Raw genomic sequence first — 17,977 nt, 5'->3', positions numbered from 1 at the left:
TGTCCCCTGGGAATGCCAAAGAGGAGAAGCAAAGCAGAAGGGGAGGGAAGGCATTTAGTAGGAAATCGATACATAATTTAAAACTCATTAAGGCCATCACTTTCTGTGAAGCCCTTGTACTAACCCAGGTGCTCCCAGACAGGTGGGGACAGGCCAAACACAGCCAGAGCAGGAGAAAAATCCCTGCAGTGCAGCATTCCTGGCATAAAATGGCCTTGGGAATATCAGTGTACACAGGGACATGCATGGTTTTGTGGTTTATGGGGACACCAAGAGACCTTTTGTGCTTGTACCCCACCAAGCTAAAATTAGAAATATTTAATATCTGTGTGTTAAATCCCTTCTTTCTCCTCATTCACTGCTCTGGGGAATACATTCCTTGGATTCAAATCTCTGCCTACAGATTCCCACAGAATCATAGAATGGTGTGTGTTGGAAGGGACATTAAACCCATCCCATTCCACCCTGCCATGGGCAGGAAGATCTCCCACTGGACCAAGTGACATTTCCCAGTTAACAACACACACCATGAAATGAGTGACAGGCTCTGATTTGAGTATAACCAGAAACCTAAAGACTTTCAAGAGAAGAATAAACTTCAACTGGAAAATGTGTTTTGGGAGAAATCTCCTTTTATAAGAGGAAAAATAACAAACAGTGTTTATTTTTAATCTCAACACAAACAGAAGCAACTCTGGATGACCCTGCAAAATATTGGAGATATATTTAGGTATATGCACATATATATATATGCACATATGCCCACGCTTATGTATCTTTACCTATCACAGGCACAAGAAGGTATGCAAATGCCCTTTTATCGTACAAAGGGTGTTTTATTTCTTCTGAATTTGTTGGATATTAAAGGTAACAATCACCATCAAGCCAGAGCAGCTCATTCCTTTTGGAAAATGAGCCGAGCCTGCTGCCGGAGGAGCAGGTGGTGTGGAATTCTCTGCTCTGTTCTCTTGTGGGGCTGCATTTTTCTGCACAGTTCCCTTCAGCTGAGCTGAATGTCCATTTCTTTGTGCATCCCCTCGTTTTGTGCAGGGGTAACAGAATTGGGAGAGCCTGAGAATGGCAATCCCTACCGAGGGTGGGAGAGACTCAACAAAAACACCACTTGTGAATGCATCTGAGATTTTTTGGAACTCCAGGGCTAACCTCTGAATGCTGTTTTTTGCAGGATATGAATGACTACTCGCCAGTGTTCAGCCAGAAGCTCTACAGGGGAATGGTTGCTCCTGATGCAGCCAAGGGCACTGTGATCACCACGGTCTCAGCTGAGGATCAGGACCCCCCGGTAAGGAAAAGCTTCTGTCAGTGCTCCACACCCAACAGGGAGAAAGCCTGAACCTCTCTCATCAGCCTCAAACCATGAGGAGTTTCACAGAGGAGTAAATGGTTTGATGTCAGCCTGGCTTTTGTGCTCAGGGCAGAGCTGCAGTTCTAAAGCTGCCTCCTGGAGCTGGAAAAGCAATCCTCCAGTTCCTGTCTGCCAGGGAAAGCTTTTTATCCAGCTTCACAGAGCCAGGGGGATAGGCAGGATGAGAACTGTGCTTGTCTTCGGGGCAGTTCAGGAGGGAACAAACCACACTTGGGTGAGGCTGTCACTGTCTGATGTCACAGAGCTCACCCATCTGCACATTCCAGGGTCAATATTTGACCCCAAGGCACTTGGCTGGGGGGATAAAGTTTATTTTTGTCCCCAGTTATTGCTGCTGCTCCCTGGTGAAGCCCTTGAGTGACAGAACTGGACAGACCCCTCTGACTCCTTCCCTGCCCTGAAGTTTGATGTCAATTTTTGCCATCAGAACCTGATGAGCATCGGTGACCAATGATCCTCTGAGGACAGGAAAAGCCAGAGCTGTTCCGCCTGCCAGGCTTTAATTTTAATTGCCATTGTTTGGCTTCTTAAGGAGACTAATCCTCAGGGGGAAGAGTTCAGGGGAAAGTGCCTTGCCGATGAAAACCTCATTTTTATGTGCATTTGAAGAGAGGAAGTGCTTGGACACAAATCAGGTGTAGCTCAGCCAAATATGGTGTTAGTGGGGTTTGGGCAGCTTTTCTTTAACATGAAATCAGTGTTGTTGCCTTACAGTGAGATATTTTGGGCTCTCCTTGCCCATTCTGACGAAAGCTCTGTTTTATAATCGCTGTGTCTAAATTTTGAAGACTAAGATATTCCTGAGGGGAAACAAAATCGTTCTGATTCACGACATTTATAATCCTCAGCCCTGTACAATCAGCATTTCCAATGCAAAGTTATTCCATTTTTTCACTGAACAACCCCAAACCCTACTGAACATTTTTGAACATTTTTTGTCACTATCACATGAACACTTGTTGATTTTGATGGTTTAAAAATGCAGTTACCCTGAAGCCTCTAATAAATGCAAGGGCCTTAAAAGTCAGCCAGCTGTGGAGGGAAACATTTAAAGGAGGTTTTGGAAGGGATCTTTTATTTCAAACTAATGGCTGGTAGATTTGTCACTCTTTTTTTTTTTTTTTCAACATAAAAACTATCAGCCATAAAGGGTTTTGTTTCTTTTTCTGCCTGAGCCAGCCCATGCTACTGGAAAATTTCTATTTATTTGAAGCTGGCTTTGACATTAAATGATGTCACAAAGTATTTGATATAAATTCCCTGGAAATTGGGTTTAAAAGCACACAATCTTTGGTCTGCTCAGCAAGGGGACCTTCCTCTAAATTTGCCTTAAGGGACAGAATATTCTTAGTTATCACCAATATTTTCCTTGTGGTTTTGGAGGCTTTTAACCTGTTGGCATCTTATTTGCTGGGTACAAATACATTTATTTTATCAGGTCAGGGAAAGAAATATGTACCTATTAAAAATAATTGTAGCTTTAAAATATGCCTGTTTATAAGAGCCCAACCAATATGAAGTCTCCAGGCTAAATTTTTCCCGTTGTTATTTTGCAGCTAATGCCTGTAATTCTCATATCCAGAATAAAAGTCCAGCCAAATTTTTTCCATCATCTGCAATAAAAGCTTTTCAGTCCTAATCAGCTCCTCAGAGACAACCATTGTTTCCAGCAAATCCCAACACTGGCAAATTAATATGGATGCTGTGAGGATCCAGCTGGAAAGGCTCAGCCTCTGGGTGGGATTTCTCTGCAGAGAAGGCAAATTTGAATTTTTTGGGGGAAGGAGGAGGTGGGAATGATGTCAATGGAGGTGGGCTTTCCATTTCAACAAACAAATATTACTTTAGGTGAAACATGAGAGGGTAAAAGACTCCTGGGACATCATTTTCTGCATGTATATCCTAAATTATTTAGAAATTTATAGCATGGAGGGGTGGAAGTGCCATGAGGTGCTTTCAGAAACAGTGAGGAGGGATAAAAACAAGTTTTTACTCCCAAATTATTCCGACAGAAGTTCATTTATTGGCAATGGAGATGAAAGCTTCTCTTGGTTTTGTTTGAAACAACTCCCATCAAACCTTCACACACTGTTCTATTTACAACTCCGTAGATCTTCCACATAGGAATGTGTATCCATATGAACAAATCCGAGGGTGAAAATGTGGGATTTTCTTATTTTAACTGGTGCCCAAAACCCTAAACCAACAGTAGAATGCAACTGCTTATCAGAGGATTGGATTTGCTGAAAAGAAACCCCACAGGTTTCTGATTATTATTTATATTAAGAGCTTCTCAGTTAAAACAGAAATAATCTGTGCCAGAGTCAAGCACTTCCTCGTAGATCCTTTGTTGTGTTTTCAAAGGGGACAAAACCTTTCAGCCTGAAGGCATCAGAGACCCCTGGTAGTCATTCTGCAGGTCCTTGGTGAAATGTCAATTAAAACATAAAACCCAGAGCTTTTCTCTAAAGGCAACAGCAAGATTCGCAGGGCTGCTTTGAGTAAATGTCACTTTAAATTCTGACCAGTTGTTCCTCTCTTTTCTGGTTTTAATTCTCTTTTTATTTGCAGTGGATGGGAATGTAAATTATGTTTTAGAGGCTACTTTTGCATGTGTTATAAACATAAATTTGAAACACCCTTCTGACCATTAAAATCTGCTAAATTTTGCCTGAAAACTTTGTTTTCATGAAATCTGGTAAATCGGCCTTTTGTTCTTTGGTTGTTTGGAAAAATCCACAGTACAGTTTTCTATATTTTTGAAGTAGTAACATTTTATAGAAATAATATTTATATTAGTAGTTTTTCAGATTACTTGGTACATCCTAAAGTTGTTCCCCCTGTCTTTCCCAGAGGAGCTTCTACCAAATTCCAGGAATAATCAGGAAATATTAAGCAAAAAGCAACAAAACCAGGCCAGAGGGAATAATGGGGATAAAGGAGAGTCATGACTGCCAAGGAAAAGCTTGGGAGCTGCTTCAAATCTTTCTAAATAACTGCTAAACCTTAGAAGCATAAAAATCTTCAATTTTAAGCACATTGCAACTGCAATTTCTGAGGCAGCCGAGCACTCCTTCCATGAGAACAATCCCTTAAATTGTGAGTTTATCCACAGCAGCTGGAGATTCCTTTCCAGAGGTGATGTTCAGATGGAGCTTAAGGACTTCTCCATTTATTGGGGTTTTTTAGTCCCTGGGAGTGGGTGAGTTCAGGCTGTTGGATGGTGTGACCAGGACAGCGGGTGAGCCCTGAGTGGGGAAGCTCTGCCTCCAAAAGACCCCTGGAATTCCAGGTGAGCCAAGGCATCCAAACAGCCTTGGCTGGATTTGGGCTCCCAGAGGGATTCACAGCCTGGCTGCCCATGGTGGGAACAGAAATGGGATAAAACTGAGAGACAGAGAACTGTGGGAATTGTCCCTACCCATGGGCAGGGAGATTCCACTGTCCCAGGCTGCTCCCAGCCCCAGTGTCCAGCCTGGCATTTTGTGATTCCCTTTTTTCCAGACAGCTTTGGAGATACCACAGCCATGCCAAGGTGATTTTGGCAGCAATACCCCAGCCTGGAAATTTTGGTTAATAAACCAATAAATAAACCATAAAATAATGTTTGGAAAGTCTGGGTTAATAAAGCCCTGTCTTCAGCCCAGGGAGAGGCCAAAGAGGGAAGGAAGGATGTCATCTCCATCCACTGAATCCCAAAATGGTTTGGATTGGAAGGGACCTTAAAGATCATCTCATTCCAACCCCTTGCTGTGGACAGGGGCACCTCCCACTGTCCCAGGCTGCTCCCAGCCCCAATGTCCAGCCTGGCCTTGGGCACTGCCAGGGATCCAGGGGCAGCCACAGCTTCTCTGGGCACCCTGTGCCAGGGCCTGCCCACCCAAACAGGGAACAATTCCTGCCCAATATCCCATCCATCCCTGCCCTCTGGCAGTGGGAAGCCATTCCCTGTGTCCTGACCCTCCATCCCTTGTCCCCAGTCCCTCTCCAGCTCTCCTGGAGCCCCTTTAGGCCGTGGAAGGAACTCTCAGGTCTCCCTGGATCTTTCTCCTTTCCAGACTGAACAATCCTCATGGTTTCATCCTGCCTTCCTAGCAGAGGTGTTCCAGCCTTCCTCTCCTGGCTTCCTCTGGAGCTGCTTGCAGAAATGCACACGAAAACTCCCATCAATTGTGGTGTTTCCCTTCTCCCCATTTTTCCTGACTTTATTCCATTACAATTTTCCTGCTGGGATTTATCTGGGCAGTGCACATGTGCCTCATCCAAGACCCCTTTTCCAGGCCAGCCTCACCAATACTGGGGACATGTTTGTAGCTATCACCCATCTCACAAATATATGGCATTTCCCCAGAGCAGGTGGAAACTTATGGAATAACACAGCCGTGGAAGAAATAATTGGAGCTGGATGAGCTTTTTTAAAGTTTCATTTTAGTCCTGAATCTCAGGGAAACTTCAGTTGGAGAGAACAAACATGATTCCTGCCAACCATAATCCTTTCTCTGGGGTTTATTTCAGAATATTATCAGCTAGATTCAAGTTTTGCTGCAGACATAACAATGTACCTAAATTAATTTAGAACAGAGGTGAAAGATGATTAATATTTCAGATAATTAAAACTCACTTCTAAATAGATTTCCCTAGGAAACCTCTGTGGAATTTTTCTAATTGCATCAGTGCCAAAATACCATAAATAAAAAATAAATACTGGGTTTGTTATTTTCCTGAAGTGACAGGAGCAAACTGTGCTTGATAATCACATCAGGAACAACAATAACTTGATGAGGTTTTTGTTTATTTAGTCCCAAATTACCTGGTGTGAGCAGCTCTAATGATGATGAGGGCTCTTCATCTTCCAGGCAACTTTAAGACCATTCCTTTGAGCCCAAATAGGCTGGATTTCAGCAGGTAATTTGCTCTTAATTATAACCTTGAAGAAAAATGACTGAAGCAGGGAATGCCAGGGGGAAAGTTGATGGTGAACTCTGCTATGCCATAACCCTGGAAATTCTCACTTTTCCCAGGATTTGCCCTCTTTAGCACGTGTGAAGTGCTTTTAATAGTGAACACAGTAAATTTTTAATTTGCTAACCACTAAAACGGGTCCGGCAGAGCTCATTTGGGTGATTAAAGCTGCTGATGGCCTCTTAAACCCTTCCCAGGCTGGAATTCCTTGGAGGGCTCTGAGACACAACACTCAAATGACTTCTTTTGGATCAGCAAAACGTTGGTAGGATTAGTGAGCTCAAAACACTTTTGTAGCCTTTCCTGTTACTGTTTACAAAAGGAATTGTTCTGTTTCCATGTGATCCATGGCTAGCATGGGACATGGAATAAATTCGCAATCCTAACAAAGCACATTATTGAACACAGATGAAAAGCAACAATTAACCATTAATGATGTTTGGGCTGTTTAAACACAATGTAAAGGTCAAACACTCCAGGAGATCCAGGAAGAAAATACTCCAGGAGTATGTGGGTCTGCTTAAAATCCATCTGTGAAACCACATATTCTTTTACTACTGATAAGTTTCTCTTATAAAACTTGAAATTAGCTTTATAATGTCCAAATATTTTTGAAAGATATTTTTGCCAGTCCATCTTCTGTTTAAAAATGTCACTATTTATAAAACATTTCTGGGTTTAAGTAGGTGGGAGTTCAGCCCTTTTCTCTCCAAATCTCTGGTGATTTTTTTTCCTGGCTCTCTGAGGTGTCATGGAAGGTATTTTGGGGAAATTGAAGGGGGTGCTCAGTTATGAGGAAGACAAATAACAAGTTTTGGTTTTGATGGCCTTACCAATGTCTCTTTTTAACCGTTCAGGAGATGTGTAAAAACACAGAAATACCCAATTTACCTCATTTTTTTGCATTCCAGGGCACTCCAGCGAGCCTGGTCCGGTACAAGGTGGATGTTGTCCAGTTTCCCTACAGTGCCAGCATTTTTGACGTGGAGGAGAACTCGGGCCGTGTCGTCACTCGAGTGAACCTCAATGAAGAGCCCAGCACAGTGTTCAAGGTACAGATTTAGCTGCAGTGCCAGGAAATGTTCCCTGCATTTGCTGGGCTTCCTTTCCATGGTTCTTTGTTCTTTCTGTTGCATAGAAAGATCACAAAATCATTAAAGCTAGAAAAGACCTGCAACATCAAATCCAACCTTTCATTGGATTTCATGCAAAAATTCAGTTTTGTTTATTTATTTCCTTCTTTTTCTCATGCCATTCTGAATCCAGGAATGTCTTGGATGGATGTGGTTGCACCATTTGGGAGGGCAGGGAAAACATGGAGGCAGCTTGGGGACCCTTCATTTTTACCAAGTTCACTTTCAACAGGGCTTTTGGGGAGAATTTCAGGAGAATGTTGTAAGAAGTATAAAATCTTGTAAAAAAAAATTACTGCACAGCCAGGGTAGTTTGGGAGTTCCTGATCGCAAGTGTTTTAATGTAAAAACATTGATTTTAAGGAAACCTAAACTCCCATTTTGTTGTCAGTGGTCCCAAGGAGTCTGGAATGATTTAGTGTGGATTAAGGTCTAATTTTAATCAAAATCAGTAAAATACCTCCCTTTTAAGATCCATGGAGGGAGAAGGTAATGAGAAATGAAAACAGAAGCATATCAGTAAGGAAAAAAAAAATAATATCTTGTGTTTGATGTAATTTTCCTGCTTGGAACCACCTTCCTTACAGTTGTTAAGGTGTGTTGTTTTCTTCTTTCAGTTATTTATTTTTGGAATGAGGGTTAAAGAGAGGATTATTTGCACACTTTTCTATTGTGAGGAATAAACCTGTCCACTCTTTTCCACTCCTGAGTGTCACATCAAGGGCTACTTGAGCTGGAGGAGTCCCTGTTTTAGGACAATGCTAATTTGAGCCCTTTCCAGTTCCTAATTCACATAAAAAATCTCAAGGTGGAAGAGGATTTTCTCTTGATTAACATTACCCAAGTGGATCTTTTCTGTTGCTGCGCTTGTTTTTACTTCTTAGCACTTATTTTGTGGGAGCATTTTCCAAAACTGGGATCTGTCTCACACTGCTTCATATTAGGGCAGTAAATGGGACATTCAGCAGGTAATTACTCTTCAGAAAATAAAGATTCTTAAGGAAAAAAAACGCAGGAAAGACTCCAGAAATCAGGGATGGGAACACCTGGAGTTGGTTTTGCTTCTAGGCCATTTGGCTTGTCTCTGCTGCTGAACCTTCCATGAATATTTCTGGTCAGTATTTAACATGCAGATAATTTCAGCATTTTTAACTTCCACTGGTGAATTCCGTTATAAACTGGCTGAGAAAAAATTATTATTGTGTAATAGCTTGGACTGGCAGGAATGAGTTGAAAATGCATTGCTAGAATGAGGTGCTGACCTGCTCTGTTTAGTGACCTCCAGAAATAAGGAAATAATCAGGCAGAAAACTGGAAAACTGTCCATTGCTCCTTTTTAGTGAGCTGGAGTTTTTTTGCAAGCGGATCTCAAACCTTCCTGGGAAGGCTGAAAACAATGAGCCTGCTTGTGTCAGCACAAAATCCCAGATTAAATCAACAAAGAGACACGAACAAAAGTAAAAAAAATCCGAATATTTATGACAGGTTTCATTTAGGAGAAAGTTATTTGGTCTGGCTCATGTTGTAGCTTTGAGAATGTCATTTCTAGGTTTTTTTTTGAGGGGGGTGGGAAGTTGTGTTAATTTTTTTTTTATATGAGCCCTTGGTTCTAGATATTAATGTCAGCAACACATGATTCTCACCCAGGGCTTCTCCTGTTTGTTTTATTGGGAGTTACAGAATCCCAGAATCACTGAGGTTGGGAAAGCCATCCAGGATCATCAAGTCCAACCTGTGCCCAATGTGCACCAGAGCCCTGAGTCCACATCCAACTGTTCCCTGGACACCTCCCATGATGGGGGCTCCAAACCTCCCTGAGCAGCCCCTTCCAATGCTTTAGCAACCCTTTCTAGGAAAAAATTACTCCAATTTACTGTGTTTCTGTAAATTTTCCAGCAGAGGGTTCAGCCTGTGAATGGGGCTGTCACCTTTTCCTTCTGTGTTTGTTCTTCCATGATGTGAGATTTGCAGCAGACGAAAAATCACATCTGCTTTTTTTACACCCTGCAAATACCAAAATTGCTGGACATCAGGATGAAAAATGTTCTTTTGTGCAGTCAGAGCCTGATTTTTTGTTTGCAGCTGGTGGTCATTGCCTACGATGATGGGGATCCAGTGAAGTTCAACACCACCACGGTGGAAATTACGGTGCTGCAGCCCTCGGTCATTCCACGCTTCACACAGGATGAATACAGGTGAAGAGTTCATTCTTTCACCCTAAAACAGGCATTTTTGAAAGTCAAAATTGGGGCCTGCTTGAATGCTGAAATAGAGCTACAAAAATAGGCTGAAATAGAGCTACAAAAATTTTACTGGAATTTGTTGCAATTTTATTGTCTGAGCAGATTGTCTCCAGTGGGAAAGATCTGGGCTGACAGTGATGGTGAAGGAAGGTATACTTGGAATTTTCCCCTCAGAAGCTTTTGAAAATGTCATTAATTGGGATAAACAATATATTTTGTGCCTTGGAATTGGAACTGGGATCACTAGAGCTCTAGGTTAAGTTTCCTGGAGTGTGTTTTGACCCACTACACCTTTTGTGCGAGGCATTTTTTGATCTTCTCTTTTGAAACAACTCAGCCCCGACCTCTTTGATGTTGGAATAATGGCAGATAATGGTTATTATCACCACACAGACATGATCTGATGAATATGCCCTCCAGCAATTTAACATCATCAACCTCACTGTCACAAAATTGATGAAAATCAAACAAAAAAGTGGGGCACGGGCTGAGTAGTTTGTTGTTTTTTTTTTTTTTAACAGAGAAGGTGTTTATGACTGTGACATCTTTCCAGTAATAGGAAATGCTAAGATCAGGGCAAGCAGCTTCAAGATATCAAGAAGTTGCAATGTGTTCTCTCTCTGTCACTGTGGTGACATAATCAGCAGCAGAATGTCATGAGGTTTGAACAGGTCCAAATCCAAGGGAATCAAAAAACAGAATGTGAAAATAAATTGTCTTCAGTAGGCCCCAAAGGAGGCGCTTGCTCAGCTATTTAAAGGAGTTTAGAGAAAAATTCATGATCTACACTTTGTCCACATGTTTGCACTATTAGAATATTCTTCACTTGAAGAAATGAGAAACAGCAAAATACTGCCACTTGCCACCTAATTTTGTATTTAACATGAAACAAATGTGAAATCTGAAGGACCAGAGCAAAATGATAAATTTGCATTTAATAATAATTCTTTGCTGAAGGATTTTTCCTGCTGCTCCCTCTATTTATTGGGTGTTTCCAAAGGTGGGATGGGTGCTGAGAGGACTGGAGCATCTTCCTTCTGAAGCCAGGCTGGGAAAGCTGGGGATGTTCAGCCTGGAGAGGAGAAGGGTGTGTGGAGACCTCACAGCTCCTGCCAGGGTCTGAAGGGATACAGGGAAACCAGAGAGGGACAAATCATCAGGAAGTGGAGTGCCAGGACACAGGGAATGGGTTCAAACTGCCAGAGGGCAGGGACGGATGGGATATTGGGAAGGAATTGTTCCCTGGGAGGGTGGGCAGCCCTGGTACAGGGTGCCCAGAGAAGCTGTGGCTGCCCCTGGATCCCTGGCAGTGCCCAAGGCCAGGCTGGACATTGGGGCTGGGAGCAGCCTGGGACAGTGGGAGGTGTTCCTGCCATGGCAGGGGTGGCACTGGATGGGTTTCAAGCTTCCTTTCAGCCCAGGCCATTGTGGGATTCCGTAATTCCTGAACTTCTGTCTGGAGCTCCAGTTTTAACCCAGGAGCTGGGAATGTTATTTCACTTCAGTGAGGAAATCTTGCAATGCAAAGTGCCTCATAGCCTATAACACCCTTAGATGACACCTCAATAATCCCTGTTATCTCTGTCTCCTTGTGAACTCCTCAGGATTCTCTGGACTGCCTGGTTTCCCTTTCCAAATCAGGAATTTCCTGGGAAATTCTTCGCACACTGTTTTGGGAACAGCCACAGCTGTTTGGGAACATTTGGGGACAGCCACAGCAGGTGTTTTCTTCAATGTCAAAAATTATATGAGAACAACCCAGAACTTTCTGAATCAGCTCTGAGACTCTCACAAGTATTCTGGAGCAGGACTAATGTTGGTTCCTAAGGTTTTCAGGAATTGCCACGCTCCACAAGCTGTGCTTTGTGTTTCATTTTTTGCCAGTGATGCAAGCTGGACCTGGCAGGTGTCAGCAGGAGCTCGTTTTTTAGTGACATGGGGTCTCTCTAGGGGAAAAGGCAGCACAGACCAATGGTGCCCTTTGCAAAATGAGAAAGTGATGGAAGGGGATGTTCGAATTTCAGAAGGATTGAGAATGAGTGGCTTTAGAGTGGATTAGTATTGATCTTTGCTTGTCTAATTACCATAATCTGGATGATTCCAGCACTATTCTTGAGCTGGTTTACAAAATTCCTTTCTGTGTACTTAGGGGAAGGTCACAGCTGAACAGTTTTACAGGATAAAGCTGCAGCCTTCACTACAAAATCAAAAATAAATACAAAACAGAGAGAGAGCAGATGGCATGGGCAGAAAGGGAGATGGAAGTGCCTCTCTGCCCTGAGCTGCTGAGCCTGGCAGCCCTGCCAGAGCAACCCCAGCCCTGCTCAGAGCCCTCTCCACACCCAGGGAGGCTTTGATTGATCATTATCCATGTCTTGGAGTGACTTCCAGAGGAGACAGCAGCCAAGTGATGAATGCTGAGATTGGCATTTATTCACTGGCTCTCCCTCAACATTATTGCACCATTTGGGGCAAATTAATTGGTCTCTTCTCCCCCCACCTCCTTTGTCTGCATTGTTAATTATTCTGGGGACTTACAAATGCTGTTGTGCTCTCCACATCAAACACTAAAGGACAGCTGAGAGCTTTGAGATCCCAAAAATACAGTGTGGAACAGTTGATTTTTGATAAGTGAGGGATGAAATACAGTTCCTTCCTCATGGCTGGGAGAGATTCCCCCTAAAGTCCATCAGATGGGATCTGCTGCATCCTTGGCTTTTCTGGAGGGCACTGGCAAGAGGAGGCTAAGTGGAATTTGGGATGTTCCTCATCCCAGCATTAACACCCTCTTAGAATCAGGGCAGCATAAGGGGGACCTTCTCACTCTCTACAACTGCTTGGAAAAAGGTTGGAGCCGGGGAGGGTCGAGCTCTGCTCCCAGAGAAATGGGACAGGACAAAAGGAAACGGCCTCAGGCTGGGCCAGAGGAGGCTCAGGGTGGACATCAGCAGGAATTTCTGCATGGAAAGGGTGCTCAGGCCTTGGCAGGGGCTGCCCAGGGAGCTCTGGAGTGCCCACCCCGGACCTGCTCAAAACAGATGTGGCTGTGGCACCTGTGGATGTGGTTCATGAGGAGCAGGGTGGTGCTGGGTTCCCAGTCAGACACGATGGCCTTTGAGAGATTTTCCCACCTTAATGGCTCCTGTCAGCCCCACATGGTCCCAGTGCTCCAGCTGGATCTTCCCTCTGGAGCCAGGAGCTGAACTGCATTAGCTCTGTGGATCCTTGCCTGTCCTTGCCTTGAGTATTGAGGATGACTCGGACAGCAGCAGGGCCTGACAAACAAAGCATTTCCCAAGCATTGTTCTGCACAAACACAGAGTGTGGACAAAAGAGGCAAAAATCCCAAAGAATCAAAATGCAGGCACACAGCTGGGTGGTGGGGACGGGGCAACTTCCTGCACCCCTACCCCAACAGGCCATGACAATTCACTCAGCTTACTGAGGGTTTTTAATGCTGGTTTTGATCTCATCCTGCTTTGTGCTGGCAAAACAGTCTGTGGAAAAAGAACTGTGGAATTCCAGGATGGTTTGGGCTGGAAAAGACCTTAAAGCACATCCCATTCCACCATTTTCCATGGGCAGGGACACCTTCCACCATCCCAAGTTGCTCCAAGCCCCATCCAGGCTGCCCTTGGACACTTCCAGGGATTCAAGGACAGCCACCATTTCTCTGGACAACCTAAAAAAAAAAAAAGAAAAAAAAAGGTTAAAACCAATAAACCTTTTTATTTTTTAAATCAAATCTGCTGTTCAGAGCCCCTGCCCAAGTTCTTCTTTCTTTTGTCCTGACTTTACCCAGATCACCGCTGGATCAAGGAATTAATCTAGAAGTTTCCATTTCTTCCCAACAATTTATGGCAGCACTTTAATTTCTTAATTAAAAGATATTAATTAGTAGCGCCACAAAATGGTGGAGACCAGATGTGCCTGAAACCTGAGATGAACATTAAGAGGTATTTTTAGCAAGCCTGTCCTCTTTATGAGCACGTCCTCAATTTAAAACTGTAGAAGTTGAAAGGGATTTGGGATCTTTCTGGTGTTGTGTTAATTAATAAATTCCACATCCTCTGCAAGGGGAAGGTCATTGCTGATGGCAAAAGTGCTGCTGGAGGAGGGAACGGAATGGGAACCAGAAGCAGTGTCATTGCCTCCTAATTAGTGCCTGTGGGCATATTAACCAGGTGTTCAGCCATTCCCAAGCTGGAAAAAAAGAGGAATTTTGCAAACCTACAGCTTCTGTTAGTTTTGCATTATTGCTTCCCAGCCTGTCAGAAAAGATGTGTCCAGTTGTCCAGCAATCTGAAGTTTTATGGGGAAAGATGTGAAGCTGTGAATTCCAGGCTGTTATTTGATGTAAATGTAGTGTGGAATTTGATTTAATTCTATTTCTCTCCCAGCTCCAGCACCAGTGTGGAAATGTGTTCTGCTTAAAAAGGGAGATTTGGGAATGTGTGGACTTTGTTCTTCCTTGATGGAGGAGACATGATAATATTTTCTGCCCAATTAAATCCTTCAATACTGGAGGCAAACACCATCCAAGCAAAAGGTTTTCACAAAACAAAACGGTGAAGCTGGATCAGAAGTCAATTATTCCAATAGATTTTCCCTAGCTCTCTGGTTCCCTGCTGTCCAGTCAGTTTTCCTCATGGGAAATAGGGAATGGGGACAGTGACAGGGAGTGTAAGGATGGCATTCCATGGCTGGAATCCCAGTAATTTGGTGCTTCCTTCAGAAAGGTGGGAAAAGCATCCACATTGCTCTGGATTGGAGCTGAGGTATTGAGCACAATCCTTGTCCTTTCCAGCTTGGGATATTCCGTGGTTCTCAATATCCATGAATGGCTGAGGCCTTGTAGAATCAGAGAATTCCGGAATGGTTTGGCTTGGAAGGGACCTTAAATCCCATCCAGTCCCAGCCCTGCCATGGAAGGGGCACCTTCCACTGTCCCAAGGTGCTCCATGCCCTGTCCACCCTGGCCTGGGACACTTCCAGGATATAAATTCTGCCTTGGATGCTTTTCCATCAGGCTGTTCCTAAGCTGAATTTCTTTAAACCTCTGTTTACTGAGGTTTCTCTTTGCCCCTCTTCGCAGAGCTCCCTGGGATTTTTCCCTGTTACGGGTCATTTTCCCCTCAGGAATCTCTTCCCACTTCTTGCCACAGAGTCTACAGGGAGTTATTTTTGTGTGTTTTGTCCCTCAAAACTATATTGTTTAGTGCTGATAGATTTAGAGCATCCATTTGGATCATCCTTTTCCCAGCATATCCAGGTCCTACCACCACTTTTCCCACCTTTCTTGGATGGAATTTACATTTTATCAGGGAAAAAAACACTGGCAACTTTTTCATTGAAGCATTTTTGAGGTGTGGGGTGAAACCAGCCCATGTTCTCCTCAAGCTGAAACTGGAGCTCCTAATACAGATTTGCAATTAATGTCTCACATTAGGGGCAGCTTGGATTCAGAAAAACATCTGTGATTTTCCCTTTGGAATCACTGGATTATGGGGCTTTTCTGCTGTTAGTTACTTGGCTCATAAAAACAAAATAGGAAATGTGGTTATAAAGTTAAGTGAAATTGTTTATACAGCAGGCACTTGAGCAGGATTTGCCATGGAAAATTAGAGATTGAGTTATCGGATGATTACAGGAGAAGGGTCCTTTTTTTCCTACTTTTCCTTGTTTTAGTAGTGCTACATTGCAATTTATTAAAATCCTGTACTTCTTTATAACAAATGAAAAGGAATCTGGAATTTTAGGAAATATTAATGCCTAGTGAGATGTTTCCTGGTGAAGAGGAAAGCCCAGCAAGCCAGATCCAGGCTAGGAATCTGTGCTTGGAGAGGCTCAGGGTCAGAGCTCCCAACAACATGTTAATGAAATGTAGGAATAAATCACTCTGGGGGTGTGGATATGGAATTGAAATTATCCGTAATTTTAGTATTAAACCCTATTGGCTTCTAGCAATGTGTAATCCTTACAGCCATGTTATCCTTGGAATTTATCCTGTTAGTCTGACCAGTCCAAGTGTGTGATTGTGCCACACATTGTGCCTGGTGGGAATTTCTGCCCCTCTGCTTTAGTTTTTTTTGACTTCTGCAGAATCATGACAGGAATATTCCTGCCTTTGTGGCCTCAGGTTTAATTTGGGAAGACTGGAGGGAGAACACTGACACAGAGAGATCAGGAGAGCAAAACCTGACATTTGGGTGAAAAAACAGTAGGTTAAGACAGGATCACTGGAGCCATGTCCAGACTCCCTTGTCATCTGATTGGGAGATAAATACCATGGAAAGGTCAGAGTGCCTCCAACCAATCTGGGAGTGGAGACAGAAAGGCAGGATATCAAGTTCAGGAAGGAATACCTGACACTTTGAAGATAAGCTGCTCGACAAATACTGCTAATTAGGAAGAAAATATTCTTTTCCAGAAAAAATATTATCACTGTCTGGAATGAGCTGTTCAGGTAGTTACTAGGAATACAAAACCCTGAGAGACTGATGGATCATTGTTCTAAAATGTGTATAAAACTCCATAAATTTGTGGATTATTGCTCTAAAATGTGTCCAGGTCTTTCTTTTTTGAGCAAGCACAAGAAGCCAAGGTAGTTTTAATGTGCTGGTGAAAGGATTAAAAGAGCTGCTGTGGGGATGATGGAATTCTAAAGGGGTTTGGGTGGGAAGGGACCTTAAAGTCCATCCAGTGCCACCCCCTGCCATGGGCAGGGACACCTCCACTGTCCCAGGTTGCTCCAAGCCCAGTGTCCAACCTGGTCTGGGACACTGCCAGGGATCCAGGGGCAGCCACAGCTTCTCTGGACATCTCACCACCCTCAGAATAAATCCAGCCTCACTGTTAATCAAGTTGAGGTGAGCATTGTAATTAAACAACATCGAAATTGAAGTTCTGAAGGGTTTTTATGGATCCCCATCAACTAAAATATAAATATATAGAATATTTTGTGTTTATAATATTCTCTGTGAACATACAAAATATAACATTCACAAGGTAGAGGCAACTGAAGTGACTCATATGAAATCCATACACATCCTACCATTAAGTTTCAGCACTAAACCAATTTTCCAAATTGTTACTGGGTTTGCTGAGTTGAAATTCAATTTTTTTATTAAATCTTGTGTTCATGCTTTTGCAGATAGACAAGTTTCATGGTGAATTAAAAACATATTGGCTATCAGAGAAATTGAAAAAGGGCTGGGAGTGAGGTGCTTAGCACAGGGAAAAAGAAGCAGCAGGAAAATAGAGTGGAAAAGTTAAAATTTCTTTTTGGATACTTCCAATAGCTGTGCCCTGCAAGGTATTTGAGATGTGCTCAGTCTGCCTTTCCTAGTCTGATCAAGACACAGATAATTGTGATAAAAATGCAAAGTTTTTTTTTTTAATTATGTTTATTTTCAGTATTTTTGTGCACAAATAATGACTTTGTTTCAATCCTGTTGCTCTTGGTAGTTGCTTTGTTTATTTTCTGAGGGACAAAACCATTTTGTGGTTTCATGATCAAAGGGATCAGTGGGGATCTCTCCTGGTTTCCATCCCATCCTGGATGCTCCCAAGATGCCATTTATTATTCCTGTGGAAAAATTAAAGTGAATCAAACAGCCTAAGTTCCACATTGCTGTGATGGTTATGGAAAAAAATGGTCTCTTAATCGATTGAAATTGTCATGGTCCAAGGGTGGTTGTGTAGAGAAGAAAAGATTAAAACTCTAGATGAGGCTGATGGGGGATGGAGATTAAAGTGGCTGTTAATTGTGGTTTATCCCATTTCCCCCTAAGATTTATGGGATACAGGTGGATTGTCATTTATTGCAAGGAATCTTCTCCATATCCAGGGATGGGATGGATATAGACCCTGGGTGAGTACTGGGGAGGAATCAGAAATCACAGATTTGAGAAGTGTTGGGTTCAGAAGCTCAGAACAGAACCATTTCACTGAAAATATTTCAAGTATTTCAAAGCAATTTCAGGGAAGGGAGCAGAGCTGGGGAAAGGTCTGGAGCCCCAGGAGCAGCTGAGGGAGCTGGGGAAAGGTCTGGAGCCCCAGGAGCAGCTGAGGGAGCTGGGAAAGGGGCTGAGCCTGGAGCAAAGGAGGCTCTGGGGGGACCTTGTGGCTCTGCACAACTCCCTGACAGGAGGGGACAGCTGGGGGGGTCGGGCTCTGCTCCAGGGAACAGGGACAGGACAAGGGGAAACGGCCTCAGGCTGGGCCAGGGGAGGCTCAGGGTGGACATCAGC

General features: G+C 43.3%; 1 protein-coding gene across 1 annotated transcript in view; it reads left to right on the top strand.

Annotated features, from left to right (window-relative positions):
* PCDH15 (protocadherin related 15) overlaps positions 1 to 17,977 on the top strand; it is a 456,551-nt gene that overhangs the window by 374,936 nt on the left and 63,638 nt on the right. The window contains exons 23-25 of the mRNA XM_057373749.1: positions 1,187 to 1,303; positions 7,261 to 7,401; positions 9,565 to 9,677. Of these exons, the coding sequence (XP_057229732.1) occupies positions 1,187 to 1,303; positions 7,261 to 7,401; positions 9,565 to 9,677 (371 nt within the window). The remainder of the gene's footprint in view (positions 1 to 1,186; positions 1,304 to 7,260; positions 7,402 to 9,564; positions 9,678 to 17,977) is intronic.

This window comes from Malurus melanocephalus, unplaced genomic scaffold, assembly GCF_030028575.1.
Source record: "Malurus melanocephalus ecotype Western Australia unplaced genomic scaffold, MMel_1.1 scaffold_207, whole genome shotgun sequence".
NCBI classification, from domain to species: Eukaryota; Metazoa; Chordata; class Aves; order Passeriformes; family Maluridae; genus Malurus; species Malurus melanocephalus.
This window is presented reverse-complemented; position numbering and strand designations above follow the sequence as displayed.